Below are 12,367 nucleotides of genomic sequence, written 5' to 3'. Positions count from 1 at the left end.
TTAGTTCAATAAAATGGTGCATAGGCAAGGCATCACTCACAATGAACGTCTAAATTAAATCTTAATTATGATTTCATGAATTAAATAAATGAATAATAATTCATCTCAATTGAGAAACAAATCATTTAAAATGGTTGACAATCCTAAATAGCCTATTTAACACTCTACAGGTTTCTGAACCACCTAATGATGTAATCCCACATGTTCTCCTTCACTATAAAGACCTGTAAATAATATACGTAAATCATCTTAATGGTACAGACGTAACACTTCATAATGTTAAAATTAATAGAGGTTATAAACAAGCAAAGCATTTACTGTAGCTGCTTGTATTTATTTAGGTCGACAGTGTTAAAGCAATCCTACCTTTGGCTCGTTTTCTGACCTCACAGTTACAGAATAGCTCACATTAATCCTCACACCCTTTCAAAACCCACAGAAGCTAATATATGCACTGCAGGTCTGCTCACATCCATATTCTCTTGCAGCGTGTTCTCATTTTTGAGGGTCATGCGGCGTGTTCTTTTTTTAAATTAAATGATGAACTTATATCTTATGCAAATTTTATATATAACTTTAATAACTTTTTTAGGCTATACATTTTTTGTCAGCTGTGATTTTGCAACTCACTGTAGGCTACTGAAGTTTATATTATGGTAAATAGTAAAATATTCTGGTTCCTAGATTTTCCTTTTTAAAGGGAAGGATTTTTTTGTCTGCCAGACTAAAATAAGTCACTCAGAAAAATAAATATTACATCTCTTATTCAAAAAAATCATAACCAAAGGGTTAGTTTATTTTAAGAACAGCTTTTAAAAATACTAATAAAAATGTTGTTAAACTAATTTATTTTAATGAATGTGGAAAATAACAGTAGAATATTTTGTATATATATAACAGTAAAAATAAGTACTAATATTATAAATAGTCAAACAAAGTTTTTGACTAAAGGTCCATGGGTTATTGCCCAATGAATGAGCACTGGCAATTAACACCCATTTTTACAGTTAAACTACATTACACAGAAGACTAAGAATGTAATGGCAAGAATTTAGAACTAATACACAATAACAAAGTACTGATTGTGGAAAACATCACTCAAAAAATGACCAAAATTATGACATGAATTATAAATTAAAGCTTCTCTTTTAACACTATTAGTAAAAAAAATGTGGCAGTGTATGATATAGAAATGCAAACACTTAAACACAGCACAGTTCATATATATTCACATATCTGTGTAAAACATTATATAACGTGAAAAACGTGTGTAAACAAATATAACGTGGTGTAGCAGGTACAAATTTACACATCACATTTTTTTTCTCTGGTACATTTAGCCTATCGATCATCTCACCACAGTGTAATCTTACTTTAGTGAGAATAAAATGCAGTGATGTTTTCGCAAAAAACATCAAGGCTGGTTCAGATGGAGGCTTAATGGAAGATTTTAAATGCAGTTTTACCCTCTGATCACCTTCCTACTGCGTATATCAGTGCACATTGGCATTTGATTGAACAAATTAACATTCTGATAAAAGTTTGTCCTATTTATTATTATGTAGAATCCCAGTTATCAAAACATAAAAAGTGGCAGTATATCGAAATCAAATAAACATAGGGGCTTGAAGTATGTTTGCTAATCTTTTTTTATTTACAAAATATAATAACAAGGACAATAAATCAATATAACAGGAGCAGTAATATATAAATTGCTAAAATAAAAAAGTCACGTAAGCAAGGCAGTGTTTGTCTCCCTTTTGTATCTTCTGAACATTGTGTAAACTAAAACATTAAAGCCGTCCTAAACAATTAAAAGCAACAGGAAGAATACACATGAAATGGAGGGTATGCAATGTGATAGAGACCATGACATGTGAAGCTTTCCTTCCTGAATAACAGAGGTCCTGTTGGTGGCACCTTAAGTCAATGAGATACTGAATTGGATGTTGTGCCACTTTCTCTGGTGATGAAGAATTCTGGGTAATGTGGTGTAAAACAACAGAGCTAGAGGTTTCCGTAATAACCTGAGAAACGTAATGCAGCGACTCTGCCACAGTAGAGTATTTGACTTATAAATGTCGCAACACAGACAAATCAGGATTGTTGGCAAGGCATGTGTGGAGCGTATAATGAAAAACCATCCATAAACCCTCTTAAACACTTAGTACATAAATACTGACGGACCAGACTGAGAGGGAAAGATCAGACCCTCTGAGGGACTTTACCTTCTTTATTGCACAAAGAGGACCTACAATGGGTAAGCTACAGTCCCACAAAGAATATTGTGAAAACAACCGGACGAAGCGTAGACGTTCATTTGTTGATAGCATCTTCATAAAGGGACTGATCACCCAAAAAAAGATTTTTTGTCATCATTTATTCATCATCATGTGGTTTGAAACCTGTATATATCTATTTCTTCTGTGGAACACAAAAGTAGATATTTTGAGAAAGTGTTTTTTCTGTCCACACAATGGATGTTAATTGGTTACAAGCGTTCTTCAAAATATCTTCTTTTGTGTTCTGCAGAAGAAAGAAATTCATACAGGTTTGTAATGACATGAGAGTGAGCAAAGGATGAAAGAATTTCTATAATTGGGCGAACTGACCCTTTCTTGTGGTTTGTTGCTTTATGACAACAAACCAACATGTTCTTTATCAAAAACAAGCAACTTTAAAATGACAAAAAATTAAAGGTACTAGCCTGAGTTAGCTAAATTTTTCAGTTTATAAGAACTACATGCAATGAAAGAATCAATTTATAAGAGTTAATGAAAATGAGCTTCAGTGACATGTTCACCGAAAACATCTTGTATTTGTATGAATGCTGCCATTTCCTCCCCAAAAAACAGGAATTAGGTAGTTTACTTAAAATACACTCTCATTGCATGTAGTAGTCTGAGAGATGACCAAACCCCTACAAACACTATAATATGCCAAAAGATGTAGACAACACTGTGTAATCCTCAAAGATATATCGACATGGATCTCAGTTGTCCATTTCTAGCAACTTCAGGAAACCTACTTCAGAACACACATCAATTACGTGTACTTCATCCAATGTTGGTTATGGTTTGTACCATCTTGTAGTTCTTTAAAACATTCTTTATCTCCGGTGCACTACTTCTCCATTGTTGTTGTAAAGTTATTTGCTTATATGTGGAATGTGTTTTATTGGTGAAAGGATGAGTCACTGTGTTAGTGAACAATGGAGTTGGATAGGTTTGGAGCAGATGGTGGAGGGTGGGCATAGGAAGCTACTGATTATCCCAAAATCTGGGACGGCAATGAAAGGGCTAACCAAAAGGTGAAACAGGTATGGAAAAGTCAGTCTGAGATCTAGCGACAAACCTAACAAGCAGGTACAAAATCTTCAGAAAAAAAACCTAGTTGCAGCTTGTAAAGACCTGCTCCTGGGAGCCCTGAGATTGGCTGGGAAGACCCTTCGATGTGGCTACTGGGTACTGGGGGGAGATAAATTGGGGCGGAAGGGGTGGCCTTGCCTGGACGATCTTTGACAGATGTCTGGAAAAACTGCAGAGGAGGCAAAAATTGGCTAAAGAGCCGCTCCCCCTGTGGGCTACAGCCAGAATCTGGACGTAGTTCTGTCCCCCCAACGTGTCGCTCAGAACCTGCAAGTAAAAACAAGTAAAATATGCATAATTTTTTTGGATACCATTCCGGTTAAAACGGTAACATCAAAATCAAGATACTTTGGAAGCATGAATTGCACACTTTACCATTGAAATTCTGTTTATTCTAGCATTTCCAAGGATTTGTCTTTCTATAGTTCTGTTTTTACCTGTGTGTCTGTCAGTGAGCAACAAGATCAAGGCTTTAAGAGGAAGCGCGGCGTGCGTTTCCGCCGAGGGCGACCCTGAAACTGTGCACGGCAATTCAGGCTCTCTTCTAGATGGCGCAACCAAATGAAAAAGGCACGGAACATAAAAGAACACAAACACAATGGGCAAAAGCTGGCAGATGGAAAGCAACAGTGATACAAACAATAACTCAATGACCATCCGGACCAAACAAAACATGCTTTTATGTAGGACACGTACAAATGAAGGAAATGAAGTCGCTCAACAAACGAAAAGGTGGTTCTGACTAGCGTACGACGAAAACAAGTAAAGCACCTTGCTTATCCAGCTCCATGACATCAGATGCTGATGAAGGTTGGAGTTGAACGGAAGATTTACTTGGCAAACCTTGCGTGGCACCTTCCACTTCAATATCTCCATCAGGCTCAGCATCCTCTCTAAGACACACATATAACACATTTAGGTCAATCCAGAGACTGAAATGAATCAGTGGCACCCTGGCTCCCAAAAATAAATGCAGAAGCCATAGAGTTTTGTGATTTCAGAATTTGCTCTGTCTAGTTTCACAAACCATATGCGTGACGTGGTCTGTGAATGAACACTGAACCAGTCAGTAAATTCTTGGCTTGGGAATGTTCTGAAAAACATACTGTGGTCGGAAAAAATGAAAATACTCTCTGTTCCACTTCCTAAACGTACATTTACATGTTTGTTACATGTATAGGTGGGATATACAGTATAATACATGTTTTGTTTGCAGCAACGGTCAATGCCCTTGTATGAGGTGTTAAAGCACAGATCTGGTTTCACATATACTACACTTTGAATGCCTTCTTGTACTATATAAACAGTAATGCACTGTCATAAGGGAACCTCATCTGTTTATTCTATCAGGTTGCCGTTTTTTTCACTCTAAAAACAGTTGGTAAAAACATTCACAAATGGGTGTTATTTCTTGTGTTACTTTTAAAACAATTTGTGTTGATCCTTTCATTTACTTCACACAAAATCAACACATAATGTGTCACATTGCATAACACAAACAGTGTGTTAATATTAACACATCCTATTAAGAGTGTAGAGACTTGATGGCAATATGAAATGCACATGATACAATAATCAATGGCGTCCCACAAGGCTTAATTCTTAGATCGCTATAATTTCCGTTGTTTCATGATTTTCTTTCAATAACTAGACAACCCAACACTTAATATCATTCACTTTTATTTCAACTGTTAAAGTGAATCTTAAATAATGACAACAAGCACAAAAACTCCAATGTCTGAAATAGGCAGCCTACTTCTGAAAAGGCATTTCCGGACTTTGGTGTATAAGACCACATCTAGGTCAAGCATTTTGTTTTCTATTATGAATAGCTCTGAATTTATTAATGCCACCACCTCTGAAATTTCCATTAAGATCTCTAGCAAGTTCAAATGCAAATGTTCATTAAGATAAGATATTTTATACCCTCTGCATTGCCTTATTACTACTACTTTATTTTTATTGACTCCACAGTAAAAAAGGTTTACTCACATGTTGCCAGATGGCATATTGCACTTTTTCCGACCCAGCTTTGTGGCTTGCTGTGTGAAATACTCATGTCGTTCTGATTTCTTCCACATGTAGTAGTATTCTACACATTCACCTACTGAGCGTGTGCGGACCTGAGAAAGGTCACATAAGAGACACCAAGACTCACATGTCTATGCCAAAAGTATCAAGATCACATCCTAATAAAAATGCTGTACACTACAGTCTTAAAAATACCAATAAAATAATGTTTTTTTGCTGAATGGTTCCATAAAGGACCTTTAACATCCAAAGAATCTTTCTATTACACAGGTTCTTTGCAGCAGAAAAAGGTTCTTTAAGTTATAAGAAAGAAATGGTTCTTCACCTTTGAGTAAATGGTTCTTTGTGAACCAAAAATAGTTGCTTTGCAGCAGCTTTTTTGAAGAGTGTATGAGAAAACCTGATCCTGATTCAGAACGGTCACTCACCTTGTTGGCTTGTATGAGGTGAAAGTTCTTCCCATGGGCACGGTAGCCGTACTCAAAGTTACGGCACTCCTCCTCATTCCAGCCACAGAGTTCTTCTAAAATGTTTGTGACAATTAATTTATTAAAGCATTCAAACCACGCCTTTTTGTATTTCTGTACAAGCTTCCAAATAAGAAATTAAAGCGTTTGAAAATTCCTTACCACTAAAAACCTTGACATTATATCGAATTCTTCTAAGTGACTCTTCTGCATTGAAGTTGCATTTTACCAGTTCATAAAGAGCCTTTAAAACATAGGAAATTACTAAATACATTTAATAAATGACAGAAATGCAATTACATAATTTACAAAACATTTTATTACAAAGAGTACCCTTGTGTGCTTCAGCGTAAGCAAGGAGATGTAATATTTAGTTAATATGATCAATGTCACTGTAGCGAGGAATGCGGGACAGGAGCCATGGGGCGTGAGTGATAGTGGAAATCAGCTGTGCGCGCACCGGTTCCGCATCTCCCACGGAGGAGTTTGGGAGCATCAAAGGACAAATCGTCAGGACTGCCGGCGAGAGACGACCGGGCCCGGACATGTCTCTATACGTTTTGAACCCCAATGTATAAATATTTAAAAAAAAAATCTGATTTTATAAAGTCTGGGCTAAAAACATCTTGACACGTTCAGTTAATTTATTCTCAGAACAGCGTTCTAAATACTATGGAATAGTACCACACAGGTCTATCCTTTGACCATTAAAGTTTTAGTAGTTGCGAACACATTTTACACAAATTCTCATACACTTGGCAGAAAATCTTCAGTTGAGCAATTTTCAATTTGACTAAACAAGCCAGTGTAAAACACAGTACTAAAATGTGTTTGATTCAGCCTTACCTGCTCATTATCTTTGACTATGTCCCCTGTGGTCAGTGTGTTCGTAGCTCCATTGTCACTCCCTCTTCTCTGGACTTCAAGTAAGAACTCCTCCACAGTTGGATTGGACAGCACATCTGGGGTCCACAACAACTGGTCCTCGTACTCATAGCCTGATAATATTAAACAGGTTTGAGTCTCCAGGGGATAACAGGTCAGTTATGCAAAACAGACCATTGAGTGGTATATGAGAGAGTACTATTCATAAGATTACACACAACTAAATGAACTTCAGCATATGGTATTTTGTTGCCTTTTCATTATATAATTTTAATTACAACAAAACGTTAGTTCTGTTACATTTATGTGCCTTTACATATGTGTCGTGACTTGTCATAAACAGGACTAATGTAAGTTTCTAATCAATATTTTTTAATGGAATAGGAACGTATCTTTATTCAATTTTGCGCTGCACGTTGAAATAATAGTGGGGGAACATTGACCTACCTCTTTCATTATAATTATTTGAGGAACAGAAAGAAGGAATTACAGCTTGATACTGGGAGCCCACCATAATGTCCTGTTAACAAAAACATAACACAATTGCATTGTTATTAACGCTAATAATATATAAGCACTTCATTAGACTGTCATTTACTGTATAAATCACATTGGGAAATATTTTTTTAATATAATACTCAAGTTGTCTTATCACTGGTCACATTTGTAAATATTTCAACATACAAATAAAGTTTACAGATGTGAAGCAAACATAAAATGTAGGAAATCGTTTTTTTGTTTCAGTGTACCAGCATTGTGTACCTTGCGGCCATCGCTGGAGTTGCTTTCCGAGTCGTCTTCTGAGGAGCTAACTGAAGTGTCTTTGTCATCACCTGAGAAAAGGTGAACAACCCATTTTTAATAAGGAAATGCAAGAAATCCCTAAATACATGGTTGATTTTTCAATTAGCTTGATAAAGTAAGATTGGCATTCTTTGATTTTGAACAAAAACTAAGAAAAATCCTCAAATATCTTTAAATGATATTTATTTTGAGTTAACAGACAATATTCCTGCGTGATGTCATACCTCTCAGGTGGTGATGTAAGAGGTCAGAATTATGGGACGTGACAGAGAACGTGAGGTCATCAGACATGGGATGTTTTTTATCCACATCCTTTCCTCTTGAGAGTAGATCCTTACCTATCTGAACCTACAAAAGAAGTATCATTCATGAGTCGGTCTGAATATGTCTATGAATACATTTTTTTTAGTATTTAAATAAATAGGGCGACAGTCACCTTGTCCAGTGCTCTTTCAGGAAAACTGGCCGCCAGCTCATAGGGGTCCTGTTGCTGTTTCAGGACCGGATCAGACAGGTTGTACCCATAAAGTACCAGCAGTTGTTCAAGAGGCATCTCCCCACCCTGTAAACAGGTGATTTACACAAACACATCATTTCACACTGATCCTAATATTAACCAAGTGAAAATGTCATTTTGGCCATCATTTATGCCCCATTAACGTGTTTCATCTTCAATAATCAAACAGTTTTTATGAAAGTCTAATAAATGGGGTATCAAGCGTAAACAAAAATGCTGATGAACTTGTTCGGCAAAATTGTAAAACTACATGAAGGCAAGTAATGAACGTCTGCACTCACTGTGTGGGAATGGGTTGCCATCTTTGCCGGCTGCCTCCGCTGGACCACCAGGCTCCTGTCCTGTTCCTCTAGGAACGTGGTTGCCCAGGGAACAGCCTCCAGCGGCCCCACATAGGCCTGGTGGAAGATGTCTACACGACTGTGCCGTTGGTCTTTGGAGCCCATTCGCACAGCTAAGGTACAATAAAACAGTGCACTGTTGTTGGATATGTTTGAATGAAATCTAACAGCAATTGCTTTTTAAAGGCCTATATCTAATGCATTCGAACCCATATTATCTACAGGTTCTGCCAGATTACCAACATTACTTCAGTTTTTGTTTATAGTGTAAGATCGAAATAAACTTGGTACTTAGTTCTATATCATTACAATACAACATGATCTCGCATTTATACACAGTAGATTCTACTTGTACTACAAGCCTCTCTTAGGAAAATCGTACGCAATTTAAACAATTCTCATCATCAAAACTTTTATGTTATGAAACATGGATGACATTTGTGGCTAATACTATGTTCTGTGAAAAACAACAACTCTCTAACTAGCATTTAGGTTGATACAATGATTACCACGGTAAACCTTTATGAGAGATAGTAAAATAAAAGTATACTACAAAGTAGTATAACTAAAATAGTAAAAATCCAGTAACATCAATATCGGCTGCATTATCATTCACTGATATTATTATAGTAAAACAACTCTATAGTGACACTATACGTAGACTGTGTTAAACTTCGTATGGAAGATCATGATATTTGCCTAAAACTTTGCAAGTTGCCGTGGTTTAATGGTTAAACATCTCTAGCAACTAGTCTTTTAACGTAAACTACAATTATTATAGCAAACTATTTGAATAGATATACTGACATTTGCTAAACTTATACTATAAAACAATCTGATAACATGTTCTGTTTCACTTACTCAACAAGCCTTATTTGGAAAAGTAACTTTATGACACGATTTAACCTAAAGTGCCTTGTTCACCACATAAAACATTTTTTGACCTTGTCTAAAAGTCACTGAAGTGTATTTTGACAACACGAACAAGAAAAAGGTTTCTTTGTAACTTCGTCACAATTGTCTTAACGCGTGTGCAGAGCTTTAGGAAAAGTTTGCGATTGAATAAAGCGGCAGTAATTCTGCACCGGGCGCTTTCCTGTGAGTCGGTGCTGAACGAATGTACAGTGAGCCTGAGCCGATGCGAGAAGGAAACAGTTTTAGGGAAGTCCAAGAGGCTGTGACAGTATCTCAGGGCATGTGTCCCGAGTTACTTCTGAAACTTTCGAGGCGTCGGCACGCACCTGGGACGCACTTCAGCACCACGGTTCAAGCCGGTGCGCTATTGTTTCGCGTGGCGCACGATTTGGCGAATTAAACGCTCGTTTGGAGACAGAGAGAGCGAGGCGAAACGCTGAGGAGTGCACCGACCTTAACTTCCTATTTATTACGAACCGCGGAACTCTGCTGGTTTTAGGCTCGGTCGATCAGGCGGACGGGGTCCTAAACTGTCCGGTCGTACGCGACTCGCGGTTGAAGCGCGTACCGGAGCGCTCGGATCTTTTAATCGTTATGTTGTTCTTCCCCCGAGCCCAGCAGCCTACTTACCTCCGCCATTCCGATTCTGCGCAAGCGGCGGAATGCCCGGATGTTGTGTAGGACGATGCAAACTCCTATTGAACCTACATTCTTACTAACTTTGGTAATAGTTACAATCCCTATAATATAGTGCGTGCTTGTTACTTTAGTTGCACTTAAAGAAAAGTTGGTTTTAACTTGAGTTTGTTGTTTCAGGATGAACTTTATAAAGTCTTTTTTTCGGCCCTCATATAAATGTTTCAAGGCAGCCTATCTAAAGCAAAGTGTATAGAATATTATTTATTACTTATTTTTTGTAGTTGTTTATTATTTTGTCTGTATATTGTTGAACATGAATATTTACCATTGGATGTTTAGATGCACTTTAATTTATGCCATCCAGATGTTGCTATAAGGGGACTTTATTAATATTTAATGTTATATAGTAGAGGCCTAACGTTATAAATAAAGTTAACGTTATTTTAGATTCTTAGTTTTTATATTTCCTTAAAAACACAATGGGAACGAGGCGAAAGTCACCAAAAAGTTAAAGATCTACCCCTTGTCATGGATACCTTTTATCAACACAATACATTTGATAACTCAATTTTACGTTAGCAGATTTTATTCTCAGACATGATGAAAAACACATGCAACTATTTATGTTATCCAAAGATATGGAAACCAGCATCTAAGACTGCTGTTCATATAGACACATAGGCCTATACACAAAAGAAATGTTAAACATGTTTATCAGTTGTCTATAAAAGACACTAGATGCCTATAAAAGAAACAAATTCCATGAAAGCAATGCTCACAGATAGTGTTGTTTCACATCAGATGGCATTTATACACCATGTGATCCACTAATCAGAAATAGAGATTGATTGGCTGGATGAAGGGGGAGTGGCGAGCGTGTTGCTCATAGATAAACTCATCGTGTGTCTCAGTGTGTGTATGTGTTTTCCTCTGTATGCTGTTTCCCTGCACAAAGCTAAATCCTACAGTGAATAACAGAAACTAGATAACTGGTTTCAGATCAGCTATGAACTGTGATGTTAAGTGCAAGCACCTGTGCATCAGTCTGTCAGAGGATGTGGTCTATCTGAGAAGTGTTGACGATGAGAGATTGCTGGAACATATATGGTCTTCACTGAAGGGGCGAAACTGTTCAAATTGTGTTGTTTGCCTTGATTCACAGCATGATGTTACTATGAGCCTGTAAGAAGATCTAAAGAATGGTCTTTTTAAAGAGAGAGGAGAGAGACGACCTTCTCATCAAAGAGTAGACTGTAGAAACCTACAGTTTCTACTTAATAGACTTAACATTTTACCACATTATGTTATTATCTTTTCAAAATTATTATCTTCTCTTAAAAACAACTTTAATCTATAATTTTTATTTTACAAAGTAAAAAATTAACAAAATCAATATCATGTAATTTTATCAGTGGTCTTTTGACATGAACAGTTTTTTCAATATACAGTATAGTTGCATACAATATAGTGTATAAGGCAACTGTATTTTTCCATGTGTTTTTCTGACACTTGAAATAAATGCTCTGGTTGAAACTTTTTACATATCACTTAACCAAAAAGCACCAAAAGATATGAAAGATACACCCCAATAGCCCTCTTTGCATAATAATTGAATGATTGACTGATCGATTCATTTTGAACAATTTTTTATTTATTTATAGGACTGTGGTAGCCCTATAAATAATATTGCTTATAAACACACGGAAGTGACATTATACATTACATAAGATTACACATTATTGAGTAATCAATGTAAAAGTGTTTTATACTCTTTACTGTATTCCAATACAAACACAGAGCTTTGAACATGTAAAACGTTTACTATCGTTTAGTATTGGTTTCTTCTGCGGTTAAAATGATACAGAACAGATGCTATTTTATTTCAATGATTATGAGATACAAATATTGAGACTGATGCTAATGTATGGAACTTCAAATATTTTAAACTAAAGCTTTAAATGCAACAAATGTAAACAAAATACAAATACTAATGTATATTTCAAATAAAATAAACATCGAGACTTCACCAGATATCCATAATCAAATGTAATACATTTGATGTAGAGCGCTGCTATTTTTTAAAGACAGCTGTTGTTGGTAAAAAAATGTTTTTGCTAAAAATATTAATATCTTCTTACCATTATGTTCTGTGCTGAGATTTGATAACCAGCAGAGGGCACTATCGGCTCAAAACTTTTTTAGGACTAAACTTATATGCTTCATTTTAATGTGTTTAACTTCCAGCATAAAGTACAAACAGAGCCACATACTTTATACTCATTCATATACAGGCAAAAAGTCTAAGAATGAGGTTTTAAGCACGGGCCTTCCACAGGGGTGTGTTTTATCACCAATTATTTTTTTCTATGTATATAAATGAAATGAACTGTTATAATGATA

The 12,367-nt window shown here is 36.2% G+C and overlaps 1 protein-coding gene across 2 annotated transcripts; it reads right to left on the bottom strand.

Annotated features, from left to right (window-relative positions):
- Nucleotides 1-1,645: 1,645 nt before the first annotated feature.
- Nucleotides 1,646-10,018, bottom strand: mier2 (mesoderm induction early response 1, family member 2). 2 transcript variants are annotated; one of them, XM_056758883.1, is made up of 13 exons: nt 9,959-10,018; nt 8,354-8,526; nt 7,992-8,117; nt 7,780-7,903; nt 7,514-7,584; nt 7,199-7,271; nt 6,713-6,864; nt 6,029-6,110; nt 5,828-5,922; nt 5,361-5,491; nt 4,140-4,261; nt 3,806-3,912; nt 3,499-3,635 (listed from the first exon to the last, which is right to left on the bottom strand). In XM_056758883.1, the coding sequence occupies exons 2-12, from the start codon at nt 8,516-8,518 to the stop codon at nt 3,833-3,835; spliced, it is 1,221 nt and encodes a 406-aa protein (XP_056614861.1). In that variant the 5' UTR covers nt 8,519-8,526; nt 9,959-10,018; the 3' UTR covers nt 3,499-3,635; nt 3,806-3,832. The 2 variants fall into 2 exon arrangements, with proteins under 2 accessions (XP_056614860.1, XP_056614861.1); XM_056758882.1 differs by lacking the exon at nt 3,806-3,912 and having other exon boundaries at nt 1,646-3,635.
- Between the last annotated feature and the right edge of the window lie 2,349 nt (nt 10,019-12,367).

Source organism: Triplophysa dalaica, chromosome 10 (assembly GCF_015846415.1).
Source record: "Triplophysa dalaica isolate WHDGS20190420 chromosome 10, ASM1584641v1, whole genome shotgun sequence".
NCBI classification, from domain to species: domain Eukaryota; kingdom Metazoa; phylum Chordata; class Actinopteri; order Cypriniformes; family Nemacheilidae; genus Triplophysa; species Triplophysa dalaica.
Note: the sequence above shows the minus strand (reverse complement) of the source record. Positions and strands in the feature narration are given on the sequence as shown.